Source organism: Eucyclogobius newberryi, unplaced genomic scaffold, assembly GCF_026437365.1.
Source record: "Eucyclogobius newberryi isolate DKJ021-1_F unplaced genomic scaffold, fEucNew1.0.hap1 SCAF_4, whole genome shotgun sequence".
Taxonomy (NCBI): domain Eukaryota; kingdom Metazoa; phylum Chordata; class Actinopteri; order Gobiiformes; family Gobiidae; genus Eucyclogobius; species Eucyclogobius newberryi.
In genome coordinates, this window is record NW_027316056.1 from 14,991,407 (window position 1) to 15,013,654 (window position 22,248).

Consider the following 22,248-nt stretch of genomic DNA (forward strand, 5'->3'; position numbering starts at 1 on the left):
GAAGGGAAGAGCTAACTACTGAAAGCTAGTTGTTTACAGTAATGAGTGTCTGTTTTAGTGAAATCTATTGAACTACACTAATTAATGAATCATAGTTTTACAACAGCCAAGTCTAACGGCAGAATCCAGTTTGAGAAGAAAAGTTTAAAAGTAAGCTGAAAATGACATTCCTTATAATAACTTACATTAAAAAGGTAATGAGTCTTATTGAGCCATAGCTGCGCGGCGCGTGGGCCTCATGTGTGTGTTATCATTATCATGAGCGTGAGGGCAAAGTGTAGATCCCAGAGCGGAGTGATCGAGAGGCGCAGTGACGGGAGAAGGCCGCCTCTCCCCGGCTCCTCTGCTCTGGTCTGCGCCGGGCTGCACCGGGCTGCGGGAGGAAGCTAACTTTAGCTACATGTGCTGAGCTCCGGGAGACACACATCTCTGCTGCAACAATGCCGACAGTAACTTTACCCCCGAAAGAAAACGCCCTGTTCAAGAGGATTCTGGTGAGTGGCGTTTGAAGGAGACGGACAGGAACGTGCACAAGTGTGAAAACAGACTTCGGTGTTGTTAACTCTGCGGCTTTTGACGATAGCTTCGCTTTATTAGCAAAATAGCTCAATTGAATGGGATCTGCGCTGTCACCGCAACGCGAAGCAAATCTAGTTTTCGTATGACTTTATTGTGCTAGCAAACAAAATGCGGTGAAGATGAACATTTATTACTACTTAATTACATCCGGGATTGATTACCTTGCCTTACTTTTGTTTGAATCCACCGAAGGCCTTGTGGAAGACAGTTCGCTCAGCTTATCATCGATGCTAACACTATTCGCAGTGGTTGTTGTTAGCTTTGCGTGCTAATTTTGCTCTCATACGAGCCCTATTGTCACTTTCTGGACAGATGACAACTGTATAATACTAACGTGACTCTGGTGTTTGTTTTTGTGGAGGATGCACATGCTACACAGCTACAACCTTCTCTGTCTGATTTGACAAGAGTTAATCGGCTAATGCTAGCTAACTCCCCTGTCTCTTTTTAACATTAATGAAGCTGTTGACATCCTGCAGGCTTTTGGTAGAGGTTTTAGTAGCTATGGTTATGGTTTTCTGTAAATTACACCTGTATGAACTGTAGTCAACCGTCCAACCGTATACATGTTAATGTATAAATGATAAAGGCCGTGGTGTAATGGTGTCAGCAGATCAGTAGTTAGCTGCCTCAGGCCTTGTTCAGTTATGGTTGTGCCCACTCTCATCACACCTCCAGTCACTGATATTAAGCATTCAGCTGGACCACCGATGATAAAACTGATTTAATGTGTGCTCTCGTGTGGTATATGTATTTCAGTACTGACAATACACTATTTTATGATTCTGAGCATCTTTGAACTGCCCTAAATGGAATAATTTGGCAATCTGCTGTCATTCTGCATAGCTATTATCACCCCTAAATTGTTCAAAAGACCTGGGGATTTAATCAGTCAAGTGTTGTACAAATAGAGATTTCAAGTTCACTCTAAAGTAATGCCACTCTAAACATATGATAAATGTATAACAGTGTTGACCCTCCAGTTCTTTTGTTTACTTTATTCCATTGTTTGTTCTAATCTGTCTGGACGTTTTGCACGACCAGTGTTACTGCCTGGCAAACACAGAAAGAAAATATTCATATGTACTCATGTTTTGAGTTAAAACCGATCCATAAGAGTTGAAGCTGGAGCACTACGATTGACATTAGACACTACGATGTCATGTTAAGTGGCTGCTGGTTGTTTCTCGTCCAGTTGTGTTGATGTGCAGCATATTTGTGCCACTGCCCTGTGCAAGAATGCAGTGTGGACTGAGAAACTCTGTCAGAAAGTTGGCCAAAGTCACTTGCAGTTTCATGTGAGCGGGCATTTGGACAAACACTATTGTTATGTGGGCTCTGTGTGGTGCACAGGGCTGGCGCTGAGCCCCTTCTGTGGCGCCTCTAACAGGGTGTTTAGACCACACTCTTTTTAACATTATTTTACATCACTGTCTTTCATTAAGTTAAAATTGCATTATTTAACTTTGTTGGTAGGAATGGTCCGCCACCTTTTACTCTCCATGAATGCCATTGTTTAACCTTTAATGTTCCACTGTATGGCATTAAATGTATCCATCAAGAAGTTTTTATTGTTCAAAAATACCATGGAAAAGTATGCATTCTTACTGTAAGCAGCGGTGCCTCCCCACAGATCTGACCTGTAACTTGGACAGGTGTCGCCAGCTGCTTGTCTCCATGGAGAGGGGTGCATTTAATGCATACTGTGCAACATTCCAGAACTAGCAATAACATCCATGGGGAAAAGCAGGTGGCAAACCCTCCTTACATAGTGGAACTTTAAGTAGACCTCCCCACAGATCTGACCTGTAACTTGGACAGGTGTCGCCAGCTGCTTGTCTCCATGGAGAGGGGTGCATTTAATGCATACTGTGCAACATTCCAGGACTAGCAATAACATCCATGGGGAAAAGCAGGTGGCAAACCCTCCTTACATAGTGGAACTTTAAGTAGAACTTATATTTGACAAAACTTTATATGACGACTTTGATTTGTTTTAGTCCTGGTTGGATCTATTTTGCCTACTTATGTTCTAGAATATAGAATGTCCTGTACTGATCAAAGTGTAGTAGTTGTTGTTGTTGTTGTTGTTGTTGTTTTATGGCAGTTGGCATCCAATTGTTGCATTACCGCCAGACTTTATTCCTCAGACTTTTCGTAGTTGTTGTTGTTGTTGTTGTTTTATGGCGGTTGGCATCCAATTGTTGCATTACCGCCAGACTTTATTCCTCAGACTTTTCCTCAGACTGTCGTAGTGCGTAAAAGTACTCCTTCCATTGCTTTGGTGTTACAAAGCCCATGAGGTCATGATATGTCTTTGTGACTAGAATAGTTGTTGTTGTTTCAGAGAACAACCGGCTTTATTCCAGGGAGACTCTTCTTCATCTTCCTCTCCTTCTTTGACGTTCGGTGCTTCCACCATACAGCTTTATTCTTTAGGCTTCATCCCATATATAGGGAAACGTCTGAGGAATAAAGTCTGGCGGTAATGCAACACTCGGATGCCAACCGCCATAAAACAACAACAACAACAACATTCTATAGGCTTTAATATTTCCACTGATGTCGCTGCTTGGTAGCCGTGCGTCTACGAGACTGGGCGAGGACAGGAGACCACCCCCACCCCCATCTCGTCACTCTGATCACTCTGACTCCCCAAAAGCAGACCCCCATCACTCCGACTCCCATTTAGCGCCTTTAGCCTGTTTTCTATATCTGCCCAATCAAGCTCCTTTGTTCCAAGGAATCTCCCTGCAGCTTTAGCAATGATCCTGATCCTTTCAGTTCTGCTTTGAGTCTGAGCAGCACAGTTTACAACATCCACCATAAAGAGTACAAAATCCTCTCTATCCACAACAAGGGTATTCTCATTAATTCTGGAACCTGCACACTTGGGACCTCCACTCTTGAAACCTTCACACTTCTTGGGAGCCACGCTGGTCTTTCTCATTTCGCCCTGGCTGGGAGCAGCGCTGGCTCCTCTCTCTGTATTTACTCTAAACTCGTTACTTGAAACTTTCTTGACTGCATCTGCATAGGATATACCTTGAGAGACATTTATTTTCTGCACCTCAGCAGCTCTTTTGCTAAACCTGCATCCCCCGTAGGCAGAGCTATGTTCTTCCCCACAGTTACAGCACTTCAGTTTTGCTCCCACGTCACACTTCCCATACTCGTGATCTCCTGCACATTTACCACATCTTTGCCTCCCTCTACAGACCGCTGCAATATGCCCAAAGCGCTGGCACTTAAAGCAACGCAGGGGCGGTGGAACATATGGCCTAACGCCATAGCACATGAACCCAATGAACACCTTACTAGGCAGGCACCTCCCTTCAAGTGTTACCATTACCGACAAGCTGTCACATCTTACCCCAGACCGGGTCACCTTCAACCGCCTAGCGTCCACCACCGTAGCTCCAGTCAAATTCTCCTTAACTTCATCCACAGACGTCGCCGTAGGGACACCTACGATAACTCCTCTGACCGTGTTTCTTTCAGCATCAGACACAAGAATGTCCTTTCCACCCAGACGTTTAGTTCCAATCGCCTTCCGTTGCTGAGCCGCGTCCTTGCACACGACCAGCAGCGAGCCATCTCTAAGGACACTCGCACTCTTGATCACTCCCACAGCTACAGTTAGGCTCTTTGACAATCCTTAAAGGATGCACTATCCTGTGCAAGCTTTATGATCACCTTACAGTCTCTGCTCTCACCCCGGATATCAATAGCTTCAGCCTCATCCTGCTGCTCATTCCCAGAACCCTCGGACGAGCTAAGGGACTTTTTACGTTTCCGGGCACGTGCAGCCAGAAAAGGCTGCTCCTCCACGCCGTCCAGAACGTCTTCGACCACCGATCCACTCTCTTCCGCCATCTCCCGTCTCTCCAGACCGGAGACTAGCTCTTCTTCTTCTTCTTCTTCTTTGGTGTTTTATCGTAGTCCTCAGACTCTGTCGTTTTTATAGAACAAAATGGTTGTATCTGTAGTTTAGACCTCTGAGAACCTGTTCTGAAATGCATTGAATTGTTGTATTCATTTTTCAGTTCATATTTCAATCTTCTCAAATGCAATGGTCTTGGAGTTGTTTACAGCGAGCACTTTGAACAGAGTCCTACTTTTTAAGCATTTGTAACAAATGTAATCACAATTGCAATAGCCAAAATTGTGCTGCCCCAGACATTGGTTGTGTCTGAAAATATTCACTGTAACAAGAAGTTGCCATTATCAATGTTTGATTTGGATTTAGCATTTTCTCTCTGCCTGCTGTCTGCACCGACCACACCCTTCTGGGTGCCTACCGGTAAATGTTTTTTTTACAAGTTGGCTCTACTCCATTTATTTCAATGGTGGAGAAGGACCACTTTGTTCGTTTCTTCAGACTTTAAGGGAACTTGCGAGACTTGCACGTGATTGTATCTCGGTAAAGTTACACATTGTTTGCATGTCCAAACTACTTGGCTCAGATCATTTCTAAGTAGTTTAATTTTGTCTGGATAGTGAAAGAAACATAATGGATTCATGGTTGTAACTTGCGTAGCAATGAATGTCCTCTCCAAGTAAAGGCAAAACGGCAATAACCACAACAGAATGCCCTGGAGCACTCACACTCTTTCTATAGCTTTGGCACAGAGTAAATCTGAAGTTATTTTGAGTGAAGTGCAGACTATATAAGAGAAGCGCTCTGGTGGTGGTAATGTGGTTGCTGCCAAACACCTACTGTTTTTAAAAGCACCTGTTGATTTAACACACTACTGTGACGTGTGTTATAAAGTGGTTTGATCTTGTGCCCATTTTTCTCTCTCTGCGATTGACAATTGTTAATTTCTTCATCATATTCTGTAAACAAAATTACATATTTAAGGTTTCAGCTTCTTTGTATTGACCACATTAAGTAGATCATCATTTTACATTTTGTTCATCGTTAACTGTGATATTAATTTAAAACGGCTTAGTAAAATGGTCTAATGACTTGCTGTAGAAATTATAAGCCCTGCCTTATTATGGTGCTTTTAGTTTTTATTGGCTGCGTGACATTTTAGAACCCTTTATATATGACCCCAAATGCAGCCCTCAGCTCTCCTGGTGAATTGACTCATTGTGAGAAGTACTTTTACAGCAAGTTTAAAAAAAAATTACAATCAGAACCTCAATAACTTACATTTTAGTGCAAGACAGGCCTGATATTAAGACATTGAGAGGATGTAGGTGTGGCGTGGCCACCAGTTTGTGGCTCTCCACTTGGTCTATATTTCATTTACCCTTGATGGGGAAAGGGTTAGTTTAGACAGCCACGGCCCAGGGGGTAACCCCATGTTTATTTAGTATTTGTAAAAAAAAGGGGGAAAAAGGTTTTTAAAAATCGACCCACCGATATTAATCCACACTAAGCGGTTATTGAAATTAGATATTCCTTTTGTATGCCATAATAAATCACATAAACTGTGACCTTTTATTGAATAGTTTATAAAATATAAACATGCTGTTGCCTTGATTGAAACAAAATTTGAATTTGTAGTATCGTATCCATTTGTAAACGTATAAATTTATAAATTTTCAGTTTAGTAAATGTCTATAACCCAAAGTTAAACATCTATGTAAATGTAATAAATGTCCTGCAGTGTGTAAATGGTGTTCTCTTACAAAATATGGATGTAGTTATTTTTAATAGTTAAAATTCCTGAAATACTCTCTTGACCTTGGCTCAGACAGGATCTGTTCTCTCCGTGGCATCATGGCAGCTTGTGTGTGTTGTGTCTCAGAGTATCCCCTGACGTTCAGTGATGAGCTTAAATCCTGTAGGCGAGCGTGAACTTGACTGTCCTTTGTCTGTTTTGGGGCTAAAAATAAGTTCACGATAAAGAGCTGGTCCTGTATTGGAAGCTGTTGTCTACTGTAAGGAAATGACACTGCACCGTCAGTCTGTGGTCTAGAGGCAGGTACTGCTGACATTGGGAAAATATGCAATGAACTCTATTATATTTAGTGTGAAATATAATGTGGTTGCTTCTGTTTTTAAAAGGTTGTGTTGTGGTTTGTTGTCACAATCTCAGCACTTCATTTCTTGCCTTTCAAACAGCTTCTCTTAAAGGTGCACGTTTGTAACCTTTCTGGTTCCTGCTTGTCCCCATGAAGATCTTATTGTGTTGTAGGACTGTAACGATTAATCAGAATTATTGTGACAAATCGACTATTAAAATTATTGTTGACTCGTTATTGTAAATGAATAGATGTAGTTTTCATCAATAATACACTTTATCTCTTAACATTCTCACCTTGAAGCTTTTTCTTTTATCAGTTAAAAAATGTATTTAAGAAATCTTTGAGGAAAAAAGCTCACTAGTCTACTACTGAAATAATCGTTAGTTGCAGCCTTATTGCTTTTCCAGGATGTTCCACAGTATGGCATTACACGTTTCTATCTCCATGGAGACAGGTCTCCATGAGGTCTTTGCCGCTGAGCTTTGTTTTGTTCGTTTGTGAATAATGCTAATATAAATTTGCCTGTGCCTTAAATGTTTTCCTCTTCTTTCCAGCGATGTTACGAACACAAACAATACAGAAATGGCCTCAAGTTTTGCAAGCAAATCCTGTCCAACCCTAAGTTTGCAGAGCACGGCGGTGAGTAGTGCTGAATGATTTGAATAAATGTAGCGCATGACAGACTTTTCTCATGTTTGTTGGTCGTTTGTCGTTACAGAGACTCTGGCCATGAAGGGTCTCACTCTGAACTGTTTGGGGAAGAAGGAAGAAGCCTACGATCTGGTGAGGAGGGGCCTTCGAAACGATCTCCGGAGCCATGTCTGTATCCTTAAATATTGGGTTTCCTTTTAGTAATCTCATCTCCTGTTCCTTTTAAATCTTTGCCGCGGTAAATATCTTGCACATTTGCAGAAGATAAGTGTTATCGGCGCCTCGAGTCAACGCACTGTGCCGATAACACACAGCCACCGCTTTTGGGCTCCTTTATCTCCAAGTAACACAGCGTAACATTTTTACCTCAACAGAATTTCTTTTAGCAAGTCATAGTATATCTTTAACGATACAATAGCTCCATTCTCACAGTGGCCTGGCCAAACAAGACAACATGCTTTTACAATACTTAACGCACACGTACGCTCTGGAACCGTGTCCTGTTTCCTGATTTCTGATGGACAGACGGATTAACTGTTCAGACAAACGCATGGTCAGTTTGTGTCAAAACAAACATGGCAGCTTTCCAGTAAAAAAAAAAAAAGATATATTACAAAGAAGAGCAAGAGAAAATGTGGATTTCTGTTGAATTGACAACAAGCAAAACACTAAACTCTGCAAATCTGAAGTAAATGGAATTATAGATTTTGTTCAGAATGATACGATGACATTCAAGAGGAAAAGTGTTCTACATTTGAGAGACGGTGCTACAAATAAGAGGTTGTGACTGGACCATCCCAAAACTGGATGCTTGGTTGGACCTTTTGCCTTGGGTCACAAAGTAGAAGTGAATATTTATATTTGTTGTTTCTGACAAAAGCTGGAAGAATGAATCACCTTTAGTGTTATTCCTCCTAAAACATATATATATATATATATATTTTTTTTAACCAGGTTAAAACTCATGGAGATTAACGATCTTTTCCAAGAGTGACTTGGCCAAAAGGCAGCATCACACTTTTACAAATCATCAACTATTCACCAAGTATATCAACATGATGCAAACATATCGGATCTAATTGTATTGTGGTAATAACGTAGTAACATGTTGACCATCTTATAAAGGTAAAGTCTGCATGAGCTCCTGTCGCTCCCGTAAGTGAATCATATTCAATCTACAGAAAGTATGCATGTTCCTTGACCGTATGTGTCCCAGGCTGGCACGTCTACGGCCTCCTGCAGCGCTCCGATAAGAAGTACGATGAGGCCATCAAATGTTACCGAAACGCTCTGAAATGGGACAAGGACAACCTGCAGATCCTCCGGGACCTGTCGCTGCTGCAGATCCAGATGAGGGACCTGGAGGGCTACAGGGTGAGCACCTGCTGCGATGAAGAAGATCATGCAGTTCTTTTCACTCACCGCATCTGCTTTTATGAGATTATTCATGCAATTGTGCCGTTTCAATGTATGGAAAGGAGTCAAATGGGTTAAACGCAATTCTGATGAACTTAATACGCCGGTACTAATAATAATAATGATGATAAACATTATTTATAGGGCACCTTTTGTACAGAATTACAATTCAAAGTGCTTAACATTAGTTCAAGAAATGTATAATATAAAAGTAACGTAAATGAGCATTGCAAGGAACAAATATTGAAATATTGATATTGATCTTCTAATGTCAAAAGGAAGTGAGGGCATAATGAACAAAAGCTGCATCACTCATTCTCTTCCCTTTTTTATATTTGAGACTTGATTTTACTGGCCATGTATTGAAGTGTTGCTACTTTGGGGATGTCGTGTCGTAGGTAGGTTTAACTTGAATGTAGATAAGGGTAAATCGCAACTAATCTGTTACTAAATTGAGTGATGATTATTTCAGTGATTGAATAATATAGGTTTTATGACTCAAACAATACAGTAAGTACATGACAATAACACGTGTAACTTTAGTCTGTTTCATAAACTCTTTGAATTGTAAATGTACTCCACCAGGATGTCCTCATGCGGCTTCACTTTGAGTAAAAAATCTCAATTCACTTCTTTTCAGTCTTTTACGTTCAAAACAATGGGTTAGTCGAAAGAGCAATCACTTGATTATCAAAATCATAAATTGCAGCCCTAGGAGATTGTTTTGACTATGCTTGTCTATTTAGTACAGTCAAGGCCCGTGTAAAAGGAAATGGTAAACAATATTAAATCTAATTAGTACCCCAGCGAACATGATTCTTACCAAATGCACCGTAAAAATAATGCTAAATGCTCTCGTATTTGCAATGAGCAGATATTTAGCAGCTTGTCTTTCCTTAATGAGTCCAACATGTTTTGGGACATGATTCCAGTGAATGTTGCATCCATCTGTCTCTCCCTCTGTGAGCGACGTGTGGCTCTGATTTAGAGGAGTGAGTGCAGCAGCAGCAGGAGCAGGAGGCGGGTGTCAGGTTGCACTTGGTTCTGACAATGTGGAACAGCCCTCACGGGATACAGCCCAGGTCTAAACTCTCCTTTCGAGGCCAGGATAATGGCTTAATGTAAAGGTTTGAAGGGTGTGGAGCTGGTGATAATAATTACGCGGCATCGCAAACTTGAGTCAGCAAAAAAAGGCTATTCCCTGCACTCACGGCCATCTCAGACACATCATTAAAGCAGGTTCACAACATTTGAAACATGTTTTTCACCTTTTATTTTCCTTCTGTTTCTATAGGAGACGAGGTACCAGCTCCTGCAGTTGAGACCGGCACAGAGGGCATCCTGGATCGGTTATGCCATCGCCTATCACCTGCTCGAAGACTACGAGATGGCAGCCAAGATCGTTGAAGAGTTCAGAAAAACACAGCAGGTGGGGCTTCTATTGACTAAATGAACATTAAGATACTGAAATATTGGATCTTCATTGATTAGGAACAGTGTTGGTCAGATTACTTTGTCAAAGAAACCAGATTACTGATTATTCCTTCAAAATCAGATTACTACTCTTGATTACTTAATTTCAAAGAAGTCAGAGTACTGAAACTAAAATATATAAATCTTTAAAAAAAAAAAAATGTTTTATTAAGCATACTATAATTAACTTCCAAAGCAACTCTGGTTTATTTTGTACTGTTATTATTATCAGTCCTGTTTATTATTTTATTTAACCTTATGTTTATTATAATTGTGTGTGTTTTTAAAGAAATTCTAATTCCAAGATCAAACGGGTCCACATTTATGCCTCTGCAAGAGCCTTTTGACATTTAAGTCTTGCACTGTTTAATAGAAACTGAATGAGTTCAAATGTGAAAGACAAAAGGAACAATTTCCACACTGGGATGCAAAGTGTGGAACTGTTTAGGAGCGAATATGAAGCCTAACAATATAGTTAAAGAGGCTGCACTTTCATAAAATATACAAACTAACTTCTTCTTTCTCAACCGCACTGTTCTGGACTTGCATAGTTTGCTCATTTAAACACTTCCGCTGTGAATATCTTAGTTGTTTCTTGCCTTTGCTTGAACAGCGTAAAACTCGGGAACATCTCTGGCTGCAGAGGCGAGACAACTAAACCACGTTACTTTTGTTTAGCTTCACTGGGCTGAAATGTGACGGCACAATGATGCACCTCATGGGTTTTTCTATTCTTCACATTCCTGTCTTTAAAAGATGCCTTTTTGGTCAGAAAAAGTAACTTAAAGTTACCAGGTCTAGTAACTAGAATCGAATTACTCAGATTACGGCCCAACTCTGCTTCGAACCCATATGCAATAGTGATTTTAGTGGACGTGTTGGAATTGTGTGTGTGTTTTCCCGTTGTATACGTCAGATTTCATGCACAGTTCACATTTAAACTTGTCCAGGCGAATTAACATTTATGAACTGAAGTAATAAGTGTTGCACAAAAACATTTTAAATTGTGATTTTATTTTCAACATTGCTGTTGCTTACAAATGTAATATGATATGTTGCTACTCTAAAGTTCATGTTTGACTTAAGTCCCTGATATTTATTCCTACATGGTTCAATAAAGTGGTAATATTTGCTTTCCCTGTGTTTCTCTCGTCCAGACGTCACCAGACAAAGTGGACTATGAGTACAGTGAGCTGCTGCTTTACCAGAACCAGGTGCTCAGAGAAGCCGGTTTGTACAAAGAGGCCCTCGAGCACCTTTCTACCTACGAGAAACAGATCTGTGACAAGCTGGCAGTAGAGGAGACGAGAGGTGGGTCACTGGGCTCTGCGGTCAACGTCAGACAAAATATTAGCACACAAGGAGGCAGATCAACAGAGGGATTCAAACATGCAGCGCCTGGAGGTGTCTGAAAATGCCATTATGACCCTGGGCAACCCTTAAATGAGCTCATGTCACTGCACTTCTGCTGTGAGAAAACACTGTAATCCTCTACAACTGTATGGACCAAGCTGAATGTTGTGGGGTATTTTAACTATGGACCACCTTTGGGTCTGAAATGAGGTTTATAATAAACAAGGAGGGGTGGACACTAAATCAGATATTGTTATTAAAAATTATAGGGTAATATTTTTAAGAACTCGAGGGCAAAGGAGCTGTGGCTGGCTGTATGTTTACACAGTCATAAAATAACTAGTAATTATATTGGGTCTGTTATAACTTAAAAGATTTTATCAAGAGTGTTAGTTATTCAGCCATGTTCAACGATATACTTAATAATAAAATATAATTGTGATCCATCAATACCGGGGGAAAATTGTAGTGAATGTCATATCGCCTATTCTACTAAAACAAATTGCACAAAACACACAGCTTTACTTTAAGTTTGGCCCCAGCAAATGGTCACTGTCTTTAAATTATTATTTTTGTCGTTTCAGGGGAGCTGCTTTTAAAATTGGAGCGTTATGAAGAAGCGACAGCTGTGTACCGGCGCCTGCAGGAGAGGAACCCAGAGAATTGGTCCTATTACCGCGGTTTGGAAAAGTCTCTCAAACCAAGTATGTTATTAAGTCTGTCCTTAAGGTAAATGTGTTTATGTGGTAATTAAATGTCATAAACTGTTTTTCTTCAGGCAGTATAGAAGAACAATCCAAGATTTATGAGGACGCATGGGAGAAGTTTCCTAAAGGCCTTGTCCCACGTAGACTGCCTCTTAATTTTCTATCTGGTATGTAAATGTTCTTTGACTGAAATGAACATCGACTACTGGAGTGGTACAATGAAATGTCTTCTGCAGGGGATCGCTTCAGGGAGTGTTTGGACAGATATCTGAGGATGAACTTCAGTAAAGGCTGCCCTCCGGTCTTCACCACTTTGAAATCACTGTATAACGACAAAGAAAAGGTGACGACTACATTACATTTTTGTAACGCTCCTAAGAATCGAGGCCTGACAAATCTTTGTGTTCGCCGTCGCTGCAGGTTTCAATTATAGAAGAAATGGTGGTTGGCTACGAGACGACGTTAAGAACCTGTCGAATGTTCAGTCAAAATGGTGAGGAACGGCTTAAACCTTTCGGGCAAAGCGGTAACTTTCCATGGAGACGAGACGATATTCTTCACCTGTAAATTTACACCGTGTACTTTCAATGTTTACTTGTACATGATGTGTAGGTGTTTTGTTTTTATTTTCCAAATGCCAAAAGAAGTCCGACTGTCATTTTTTTTTTTCATTTGTCTGATGTCCGTTACAATGCCAGTCTAGCCCTTGAACATTGGGGAGATTTAAGTCATGTAGGTGTTTGATTTATTGCTCTTTTAATACATGTGCTCGTTTCTTCAGACGATGGCAAAGAGGAGCCACCCACCACTCTCCTTTGGGTGCAGTACTTCTTGGCGCAGCACTTCGACATGATCGGAAAACAGACTCTGGCCCTCGAGTACATCAACACCGCCATTGAAAGCACACCAACACTCATTGAACTCTTTCTCATAAAGGCGAAGATCTACAAGGTAAAACCCCAGCGCACATGGAGTACGTAGTCTTTAGTTTTAGCACAAAGCATGTTGTGTTGACCTTTTTTTTTCGACCGGCAGCACGCGGGGAACATCAAAGAGGCAGCTCAGTGGATGGACGAGGCGCAGGCCCTGGACACGGCCGACAGATTCATCAACTCCAAGTGTGCGAAGTACATGCTGAAGGCTGGCATGGTGAAAGAGGCGGAGGAAATGTGCTCAAAGTTCACGCGGGTGAGAAATGTGTGCGTGGGTGGGTGCAAACGGCAATTTGACAAGATGGGAAGATCTTTGGAACGCGCTTCATAGATCTGCTGTAACGTTATAAGTGCTCAGTACTCTTTTGTATTTGATACAACGGAGGGTTCATATTGTCATTTTGATTCGTAGTTTCAAGTGTCATTTGAAGATTTTTTATTTGATTTTCTTTGGTCTTGATGTGTTCACAGGAGGGAGCGTCGGCAGTGGAGAATCTCAATGAGATGCAGTGTATGTGGTTTCAGACGGAGTGTGCACTTGCCTATAAGGCCATGAACAAATTCGGCGACGCCCTGAAAAAGTGCCATGAAATCGAAAGGGTAAGTCTGTTTTCACCTAACTCCTATCCTTCACCCACAGCGCTGTGCTTAGTTGCGATTATTTTAAAATGACACACATTTTGCATAGCCATTTTTCAAAAACAAAAACTGGTAAATTAAATTCCTTCCACCGTGAAAGGCAGCAGATTTGCCGTACTATTTCTATTAAGCTGTTTTAGATCAATATTCCGTTTTACAATAAACAAAATGTAAAATGGTGATCTATAAGTTGTTTTTCAATACTAAGCACCAGATAAAAGCATAATGTCTTCATAAACATTACTTATTTGGTTGAGTCTGTACGCTTCAGCACGAGAAGTCACTTTTAGAGCGAGTTGAACCATAGTAAAAAGCTCAATATTCTTAATTTGCTTACTCTGTGCCCTATGTACAATCAACGGGTACAACATCATCTTATTCAATTTGAGACATTTAGATTGATAAGTTACCTAAATATCTTGAGTTGATGGTAGAGATAAAAGTCCTGATATTAACAATGTGTCTCTGTTTCAGCATTTTGTGGAGATCACAGACGACCAGTTTGACTTCCACACCTACTGTATGAGGAAGATGACGCTGCGCTCATATGTAGACCTTTTAAAGCTGGAGGACGTGCTCCGGCTGCATCCATTTTATTACAAAGCTGCCATCACAGCCATTCAAATCTACCTGAGCCTTCATGACAATCCCCTCACTGATGACAGCAAAGAACTACAGGCTGACACCGGTAAAGACATTATCCACACTGCGCCAATATGCTTTATGACTTGGACAAGCTAACAACTTGAATCTTTCCTGTGGCGTAGCTAATCTGTCGGACAAAGAACTGAAAAAGCTTAGGAACAAACAGCGGAGAGCACAGAAGAAAGCGCAGCTTGAGGAGGAAAAGAAGAACGCGGAGAAGGAGAAGCAGCTCAAAAACCAGAAAAAGAAGAAAGAGGATGATGACGAGGAAATCGGGGGTCCCAAAGAGGAGCTCATCCCAGACAAACTGGTGAAGGTGAGCGTTGGGAAAGAGCCATGAGCTGACTTAAAATGTTAGCTTGAGTGTACATGGGTCATTGCAATGTTCCTTAATTATTATGTGCTCTCTTTTATTCCCAATAAAACATGGCTATTAATACACACATGTCTGCACTTTATCCATTGATGCTGCCCTCTTATGTTGTGACACTAACGATCGCTTTTGACTTGTTTGCAGGTAGAAAATCCACTGGAGGAAGCCGTCAAGTTCCTGATGCCTTTGAAGCACCTGGTCAAAGAAAAAATTGATACGCACTTACTGGCCTTTGAAATCTACTTCAGGAAAGGTAATGGACGGAACTACAATCTGCAAAGAGGAAGATTTGTAAACCGCTCTAATGTTTTTTTAAATGTGGTTCCAGAAAAGTACTTGTTGATGCTTCAGTCGGTGAAAAGGGCATTGGCTATTGACCCAGACCATCCGTGGCTGCACCAGTGTCTTGTACGCTTCTTCAAAGGGGGTATATGGCAGCGTGTTTACCAGCTATTTGACTTTTTCACGGGATTATGCAAGAAATCGAGTACACATTTTTACACTCCTAAAACGTCATCATTTTAATCCCCTCTCCAGTCTCCGAAAGCAAGGACCTGCCGGATGTGGTCCGGACGGTTTTGAAGCAGGAGATTACCCGGTTGTTTGGGGACAGCAATGCTAAGAGCTTCAACCAGGCCTACCTCACTAAGCATGGCAACTCCATACCACATCGACTGGCTGGTAGGCCTCTGGATCTACTGCAGAAATTACACTCGCCATACCAGTGTTTACAACATGTCTAATTGTTTTTCATTTTCTTGTGTAGCTGCTAAGATGATGGTACACCTGGACTCATCTATGGAAACTAAAGCCGCAGAGTTGGCGACATCACTTGACGAATCACTTTACAACCGAACCATACAGGTATTATTGTAGTCACTAGTCGGGGTTATTGTGAGTCTGGGCATTGCTCGGGATACTTTTATTTTCAGCTTTTGTGTGCCATTGACACTAGTTTGGTAAATTATAACCACTGACACATTGGTAGGACTGGGGGATATGAGTAACATGAATGACAATTTAATTTTATGTTATTAAAAAAACAAACAAACATTTGATACCTGCCATTTGAAACAAAATTGTAATTTTTTAAAAATTTATTCTGCTCAACACCTCATGCTTTAGACCTCTCAATTAAAAATACATAAGTTGCTACCTTGATTTAAAATGCAATTGTTTGGCTAAAATATGTATCTGTTCACCATAATAAGTATTTACACATTTATACGATGAAAAAAAAAACTGTCCCTCTTCTCCTCAGATCTGCACAGAGACCCTGGAGAACCTTCGGAACGGCACTTTGGGCGACTGTAAAGAGCGGGCAGAGTCTTACCGTGCCGAGTGTCACAAGCTTTATCCTTACACCTTAGCTTTCATGCCCCCTGGATACGAGGAAAACGCCAAGATCGCCAACGGAGACCTTTCCATGGAGACGGAGGAACTCGGTAACGAGATGTGAGCACAGGAAAACGACTGCGGATGACAAAAAAGGAAATCGGGCTTAGTACGGAGCCTTGTGGTACGCCTGGCAGCCATTTTGTAGAGTCAGACACAGGAACCGAAATGTGCGTTTTCATTCTTTTGGCTCCGCTCTATCTGGTTTGGCCTGAAATGGCTTGGCTCCCTCCCAAAATGGTGAAAATCAAGACTGTGTGTGTGAGTTCAAGAGTGTGTGTGTTTGTGTGCATGTCGAGTATATATTTGTGGTAAAGGGGGGAGAAAAAGAAGGACAAAAGGAATGGCATTTTTGTCTCCAGCTAAAATTACATTTTTTTTTTGGGAAAATTGGAGGGAGTTGTGATGGACGTGGATGTCACTTCACCCTCGACACGGCAACATCAAACTGTGCTACCCTTGTTTTAAAAGAAATGCTAATTTAACAGAAGTAGGACACGTCTCTCTCTGGGAAATAGGAGACTGAGCTGACCAGATCTAACTGTAGATCTGTAGGAAGCTGCGAAGAAGTTACTGAGGACCTAATGTCAATCGGAGGACATCAGCGTAAGGCATCCAAATCTGCTGTACTCTCACCTGCTCTGAAATACGTGTTATGCACGGCTGCCCATGCAAAGAGGACGATCCCCGTCAGGACTTATTGCTCTGATCAAGAAACTTCAGGTCGGGCTGTGCTTCCCACTTTTGTTCCTCGTTAAACTTTGGGAATAATAATGTAACCCTTTTAATTCATATTATGGAGCAGCTTGTAACACAGGTTATAGCGGTAAAGATTGTGCTCGTATGGTCCATCAAAGTACACTGCTATTCGTCACATTTTTACAATGTTTTGGACTGTCGAGCGCTGGTTAAATTTCAAGCAATACATGGACATCTTACCACTTTGTGCAAAATGGACCGACTTTGGATATTTCGAATCTGATTTGACCGACGGAGCTACTTTTCTGCTGCTGTTTTTAAATCTGTATTTCACCCACAATGGTCAGTTGTAGTATTACAAAACGCTCAAAAACACACATGCATTGGTTTAATTTTAAAGTCTGGCTCTCAATTAATTTCTATGAATCTGTTTTCTTCCCCTTTTTCCTATTATTTGGGTTCCAATGTGAAAGATGCATAATGAGATGACGATGTATGATATCTCTGGATTTTTGTATTAAAACCAAACAAAACTATTGTGCCAATTACTTTCTTTTAATTCAAGGCTTTGCTTTACAGCCATGACTTACACATCATATATTCAACTTGAATCCCTTGAAGACAACTCTTTTACAAGTGATGTTTTTTGTGTACCTGTAATAATGGAACTTTACTTCATGCCTACAATACAACCTGAATGTGCTGTACTTTTCACCTGTAGGTGGCAGCAACATACTTGATTTGAGTCCTTCCAATGTTTTACCAGGTTAAACTGATATATTTTTATTTAAATGCCTTTTTCTTTGTCAATGTTTGCGACACAACGCTTTTAAGGAATGAAATAACACTCCTGCAGTCAATAAGGCTACAACCACTTAAATGTTCATGCGTTAAATCAAAAAGCCAATTTGAATAGGCCTGAATAAATCCATACATTGTGTCATGTCTGCACAGAAGTAACCACATGATACACACATTATTCCAAAGCAAAAACCCTTTCACAACGCAGCCACTTCCTCCACTTTACGCCCTCCCAGGAAGCAAACGCCGGGCCTCTTCTGCTTATTGCCCGCAGAGGAATGACCGAGCCCAAAGCCGATCCCGTCCCGACCTGAAGTCACGTCCGGGAGCCACGCGTGATATCGTTGCCCCCGCGAAACAACCACAAATGGAGTCTTCTCTCGAGTTCTCCAGCTCGATGGGGAGTGTGTCGTCGCTGCTGAGCCGGCACAGGACGTTCAAAGTGTTGATGATCGGGGACTCCGGCGTGGGGAAGACCTGCCTGACGCACCGGCTCTGCGCAGGAGAGTTCCCCTGCAGGGCCGAGGCCACCATCGGCGTGGACTTCCGAGAGAGGACGGTGGAGATCGATGGAGAGAGGATTAAGGTACTTGCCCTGCCTGTTTTGTGCAGTTTTAAGTGATCGTGCTACTTTTTAAATTAGACTTTGCACTTAGACGCACCGCTCTCGACGCGCAGTCAAGGAAATGGGAAAAGGCGTGAGACTACAAGTGGAATCTGCATTTTGTGTCATTCAATAGTTTGGCATCATTTTCCATTTTTTTTTTTTAGACTCACGATTTTAATTTAGGCTCTTAACTTGTGTGAGACAAAAGACTTTGGAAATGTGAACTGAAAAGAGGAAGTGTTTTTGCTTTGTTTATGAGGTTTGTTTGGTCCAATTTCCAGAAACAATTTAGACAATTTCACATCCAGATTTAACACGGATTCTCTCAAAGTGTTTTTTTTTTTTTGGAACTTCTGAGATCAATCATCATTTGTACCTTATTGTTTTAAGTGTGTCTTGCATTGTCCTGATCGTACTCTGGGATGACTGAGTTTCAAATGTATTTTTCTGTCTGATTTTAACACATGACTGTTCTTCCTACAATTTGGCACACACACAACCATGTAGACTAGAGGGTTTCCTGCTGTGGTGCCAGTCCCAGTTAGTTACATTTATGCAAGTAGATTTATTTTTGGTTTGTTAAATTCCTGGCCCTGGTTTATTCCAAATTAATGTTTTTCGCTTCAAAATAAACCAATAATTAAAAAGTAGCCAGACCTGTGCTGATGTAGGTAGGGACGATGTAGAAAGCCCCATGAAAACATTTTATTCCCAAGCTTTATTTTATGATTTTTGTATGTAATATGAGAAACAAGATCTTGCCAAATAAGAAAACCCACTAGTTGTAAGTGTATCCAGACTTGCAGAGACACGGGAGGAACATTGATTCTTCCTAGATTGTTCTCGCTTTGTTTTGGTCTATATTTAGTTTTGATCGTGGTTCTTGTCACCTTTTACAGTCCAGTTTGTGGTCAAGTTATGTGATGGTAAATTAACTATAAAGGTGGTTAAACATGAGGCCATTCCGTTCACATTTTACTATCCGTCTGACTCTTTCAGCTGCAGTTGTGGGACACGGCGGGACAGGAGAGGTTTCGTAAGTCCATGGTGCAGCACTACTACAGGAACGTCCATGCAGTTCTGTTCATCTATGATGTCACCTGTCCCTCCAGCTTCAGCGGACTCAGCTCCTGGATAGAAGAGTGTAGGCAGAACTCGATGGGCCAGGACCTCCCAAGGTAAATAATAGATACCGGTTAGTAGTAAGTTTGAACAAAATGTCTTTTGAAACAAGTTGAATGCCCGGGGGACAGGATTATACAGGGGATTCAGAATGATTTAAAAATGAGAACTACCGCCATAGCAATTGCCAGTATTCATTTATAACTAAATATAATATCTTTTGATTCGAGAAGCTGAAAACCCATGAATATAAATGTACTAGGCAGTGTTTTTTAAAAAGTGTTTTCTCAAAAAGTAGTTGTAGTATATCAGTTTTGTCTTTCAAGCCAATGATTACAACAGGTATAGGTACCAAAGAAAGTACAGTTTTTACTGGTCTCCTAAACCAGGTATTGTTTATTGGTATGGACAAAATACAAACTGAAGAAAGGGTTTGTTGAAATTATATAAAAATATGTCCCACTAAGGGACATTCTGCAGTCCAAACCATGTGCACTAAAATGTATGTTTGTCCTCTTACTGAAAGAAGAAATGAGACAATTGGAACGACTTCACTTCCACAATCCATAGACATTTCTCAGACAAAGCCGATTAAGTGTTCTGAAACAGTACCTGAAAAAACTTGTATGACGCATATCTTGATCATTTATTTCTTGCAGATTTTTGGTCGGTAATAAGAGTGACTTGCGTGATCCGAGCAGAGCCGACATACAGGTGAACCAACAGACGGCCAAGAGCTTCGCCAAGTCCCACAGAATGTTGTTTTTTGAAACTTCAGCCAAAATCTCACCCACCAAACTTTCAAAGATGTCGCAGAGGGAAGGAGCTGTGCCGTTTCAACAGGATCAGGTTGAAGACATTGCGCTCACCGTGGCTGAAAAGCTCAAAAGGCACAAAACTGTTAATAATATGTCTTTGTGCAATGGGTCATTCAAAGTGACTAGTAAAAAAGGAGTGGAGAAGGAAAATTGGAGTTGCTGCTAGGAAATGTACACTCCAGTAGCAGCTGTAAAATGTTGTGAACATTTAGCTGTGATAAGGCTACGTCTCATTATAGATTATGGAGATGAAGTCAAAGCATTAAAGGTGAAAACGCAACATGAGCAGTTTAACATGGAGCTGTTGTCATTGAATCTTGTTAAGGAAATCCCTGTCAATAATGAATCATATTATATAGTATGTTTATGAATTTTGTTTAAATAAATTCAATAAAAAATCAAATGTTCCAATCAGTCCAGTGTGTGATATTTAAATAAGTCTATATTACAAACTTTGACTTTTAATATATGTTTATTATGTTACATGGATTCATATTATAATCATTTCCATGGTCTTAAAATAAGACTACCGGTAATGATTTCTGTTTAAAAAGTTGAAATAGTTTTGTTTTCTAGCCTTGAAACTTGATCTTGTGTGAGCCTTTTGTATATTCAGATGATGTAGCTAAATTGTTCATATTGAAAAAATAATTGCATTTTGAACTTTTTCCTGAACATATTGTCTTCTAACTACTAAAACGTGTTCAAAAACATTCTTCTTGTCAGACAAACCCTTCTGTCTGCTCATTTCTCCTCCCCCTTCTTTGTGCATTTCTGTCGAGACTAAAGTGTCTGTTAGAGATGGATTCAGATTCAAAAACGGAAACAGAAAAAGTGGCTCTGTCTGTGCATTAATCTCATCAGATTCAGAATTTCAAAAGTCAGTACATTTTGCACATGTGGTAAAGATGTCCATTGTCCATATTGCTTGGATTTACCCAGCATTCTCCAGTCCAATATGTTGTTGAAATGTTAAGAATAGCAGTGTACTTTGATGGTGGCTGCGTCATGTGCGGCTCTTGTGTGAACAGTGTGTGGGAGGAACTAAAGTATCACATGTGCCGTCATTGTGCATCTGTGATTAAGAGGCACATGGTGAGCGTAACACTGTTTCATAAGTACTATCATAAAGTCACTAAGGCAGGGGTGGGCAAACTACGGCCCGCGGGCCACATGTGGCCCGTTTGTCTTTATAATCTGGCCCGCCAAACATGCCAAGTAATATTAAAAAATGTTTTATATTTTTTTGCCCTTTGACATCTGTCTGCACTTGTATCCTTAATAAATATGACGTGAAATTAATTAAATAATAGATTCAATAGCCTATATTTGACAGAAAAGTGATATTTTATTAGATTTTTTATCTTTTTGATTTTTTTTTTCCACACCGCTACTTGCCTGGATTCGAATATGGCCCTCGGAGGAAAATAATTGCCCACCCCTGCACTAAGGGCACAATACTTTTGATAACTTTAACTTTTTTTTAATGCACACATTTTCAGCCAAAAGCAATAATTTTTCTTTCCTATACAATATGTTGTTGAAATGTTAAGAATAGCAGTGTACTTTGATGGTGGCTGCGTCATGTGCGGCTCTTGTGTGAACAGTGTGTGGAAGGGAACTAAAGTATCACATGTGCCGTCATTGTGCATCTGTGATTAAGAGGCACATGGTGAGCGTAACACTGTTTCATAAGTACTATCATAATCATAATCCATCAAACACATTATAAAGTGAGGAGCAGAGGCCCAGGTGGTGGTGTGGCAGTGATCTCACACTCAAGCCTACACACAAGTCCTAAAACTAACAATGCATTTCGCTCATTTGAATGCCTCATGCTGTCAATCATGTGTCCAAATGTGATAAACCAAAAAGGATTCAGTTATCTACCGACCTCCTGGTTCCGATTAATAGTTTGTAACAGTTTTCTGACTTTATATCAAACTTGGTGTTAGACTGGGATACAGTAGTCATAGCTGGAGCCTTCAATATCCAGGTGAACGTGAGTGATAACTCTCTCAGTAATGCCTTCAGCACTGTTAGACAGCATTGGTTT

The 22,248-nt window shown here is 40.7% G+C and overlaps 2 protein-coding genes across 2 annotated transcripts; both read left to right on the top strand.

The window, feature by feature from the left end:
* Positions 1-292: 292 nt before the first annotated feature.
* naa15b (N-alpha-acetyltransferase 15, NatA auxiliary subunit b) lies at positions 293-17,380 on the top strand. Its single transcript, XM_072462360.1, has 20 exons — positions 293-494; positions 7,116-7,200; positions 7,280-7,384; positions 8,429-8,586; positions 9,923-10,057; positions 11,259-11,412; positions 12,039-12,158; positions 12,233-12,328; positions 12,398-12,504; positions 12,582-12,654; positions 12,943-13,112; positions 13,197-13,349; positions 13,565-13,693; positions 14,207-14,420; positions 14,500-14,693; positions 14,895-15,003; positions 15,079-15,177; positions 15,288-15,431; positions 15,517-15,614; positions 16,012-17,380. The coding sequence occupies exons 1-20, from the start codon at positions 441-443 to the stop codon at positions 16,207-16,209; spliced, it is 2,595 nt and encodes an 864-aa protein (XP_072318461.1). The 5' UTR covers positions 293-440; the 3' UTR covers positions 16,210-17,380.
* A 620-nt stretch (positions 17,381-18,000) lies between these two features.
* Positions 18,001-20,527, top strand: LOC140377382 (ras-related protein Rab-33B-like). Its single transcript, XM_072462773.1, has 3 exons — positions 18,001-18,231; positions 19,252-19,430; positions 20,034-20,527. Exons 1-3 carry the CDS (start codon positions 18,013-18,015, stop codon positions 20,356-20,358), a joined length of 723 nt encoding a protein of 240 aa, XP_072318874.1. The 5' UTR covers positions 18,001-18,012; the 3' UTR covers positions 20,359-20,527.
* Positions 20,528-22,248: the final 1,721 nt, after the last annotated feature.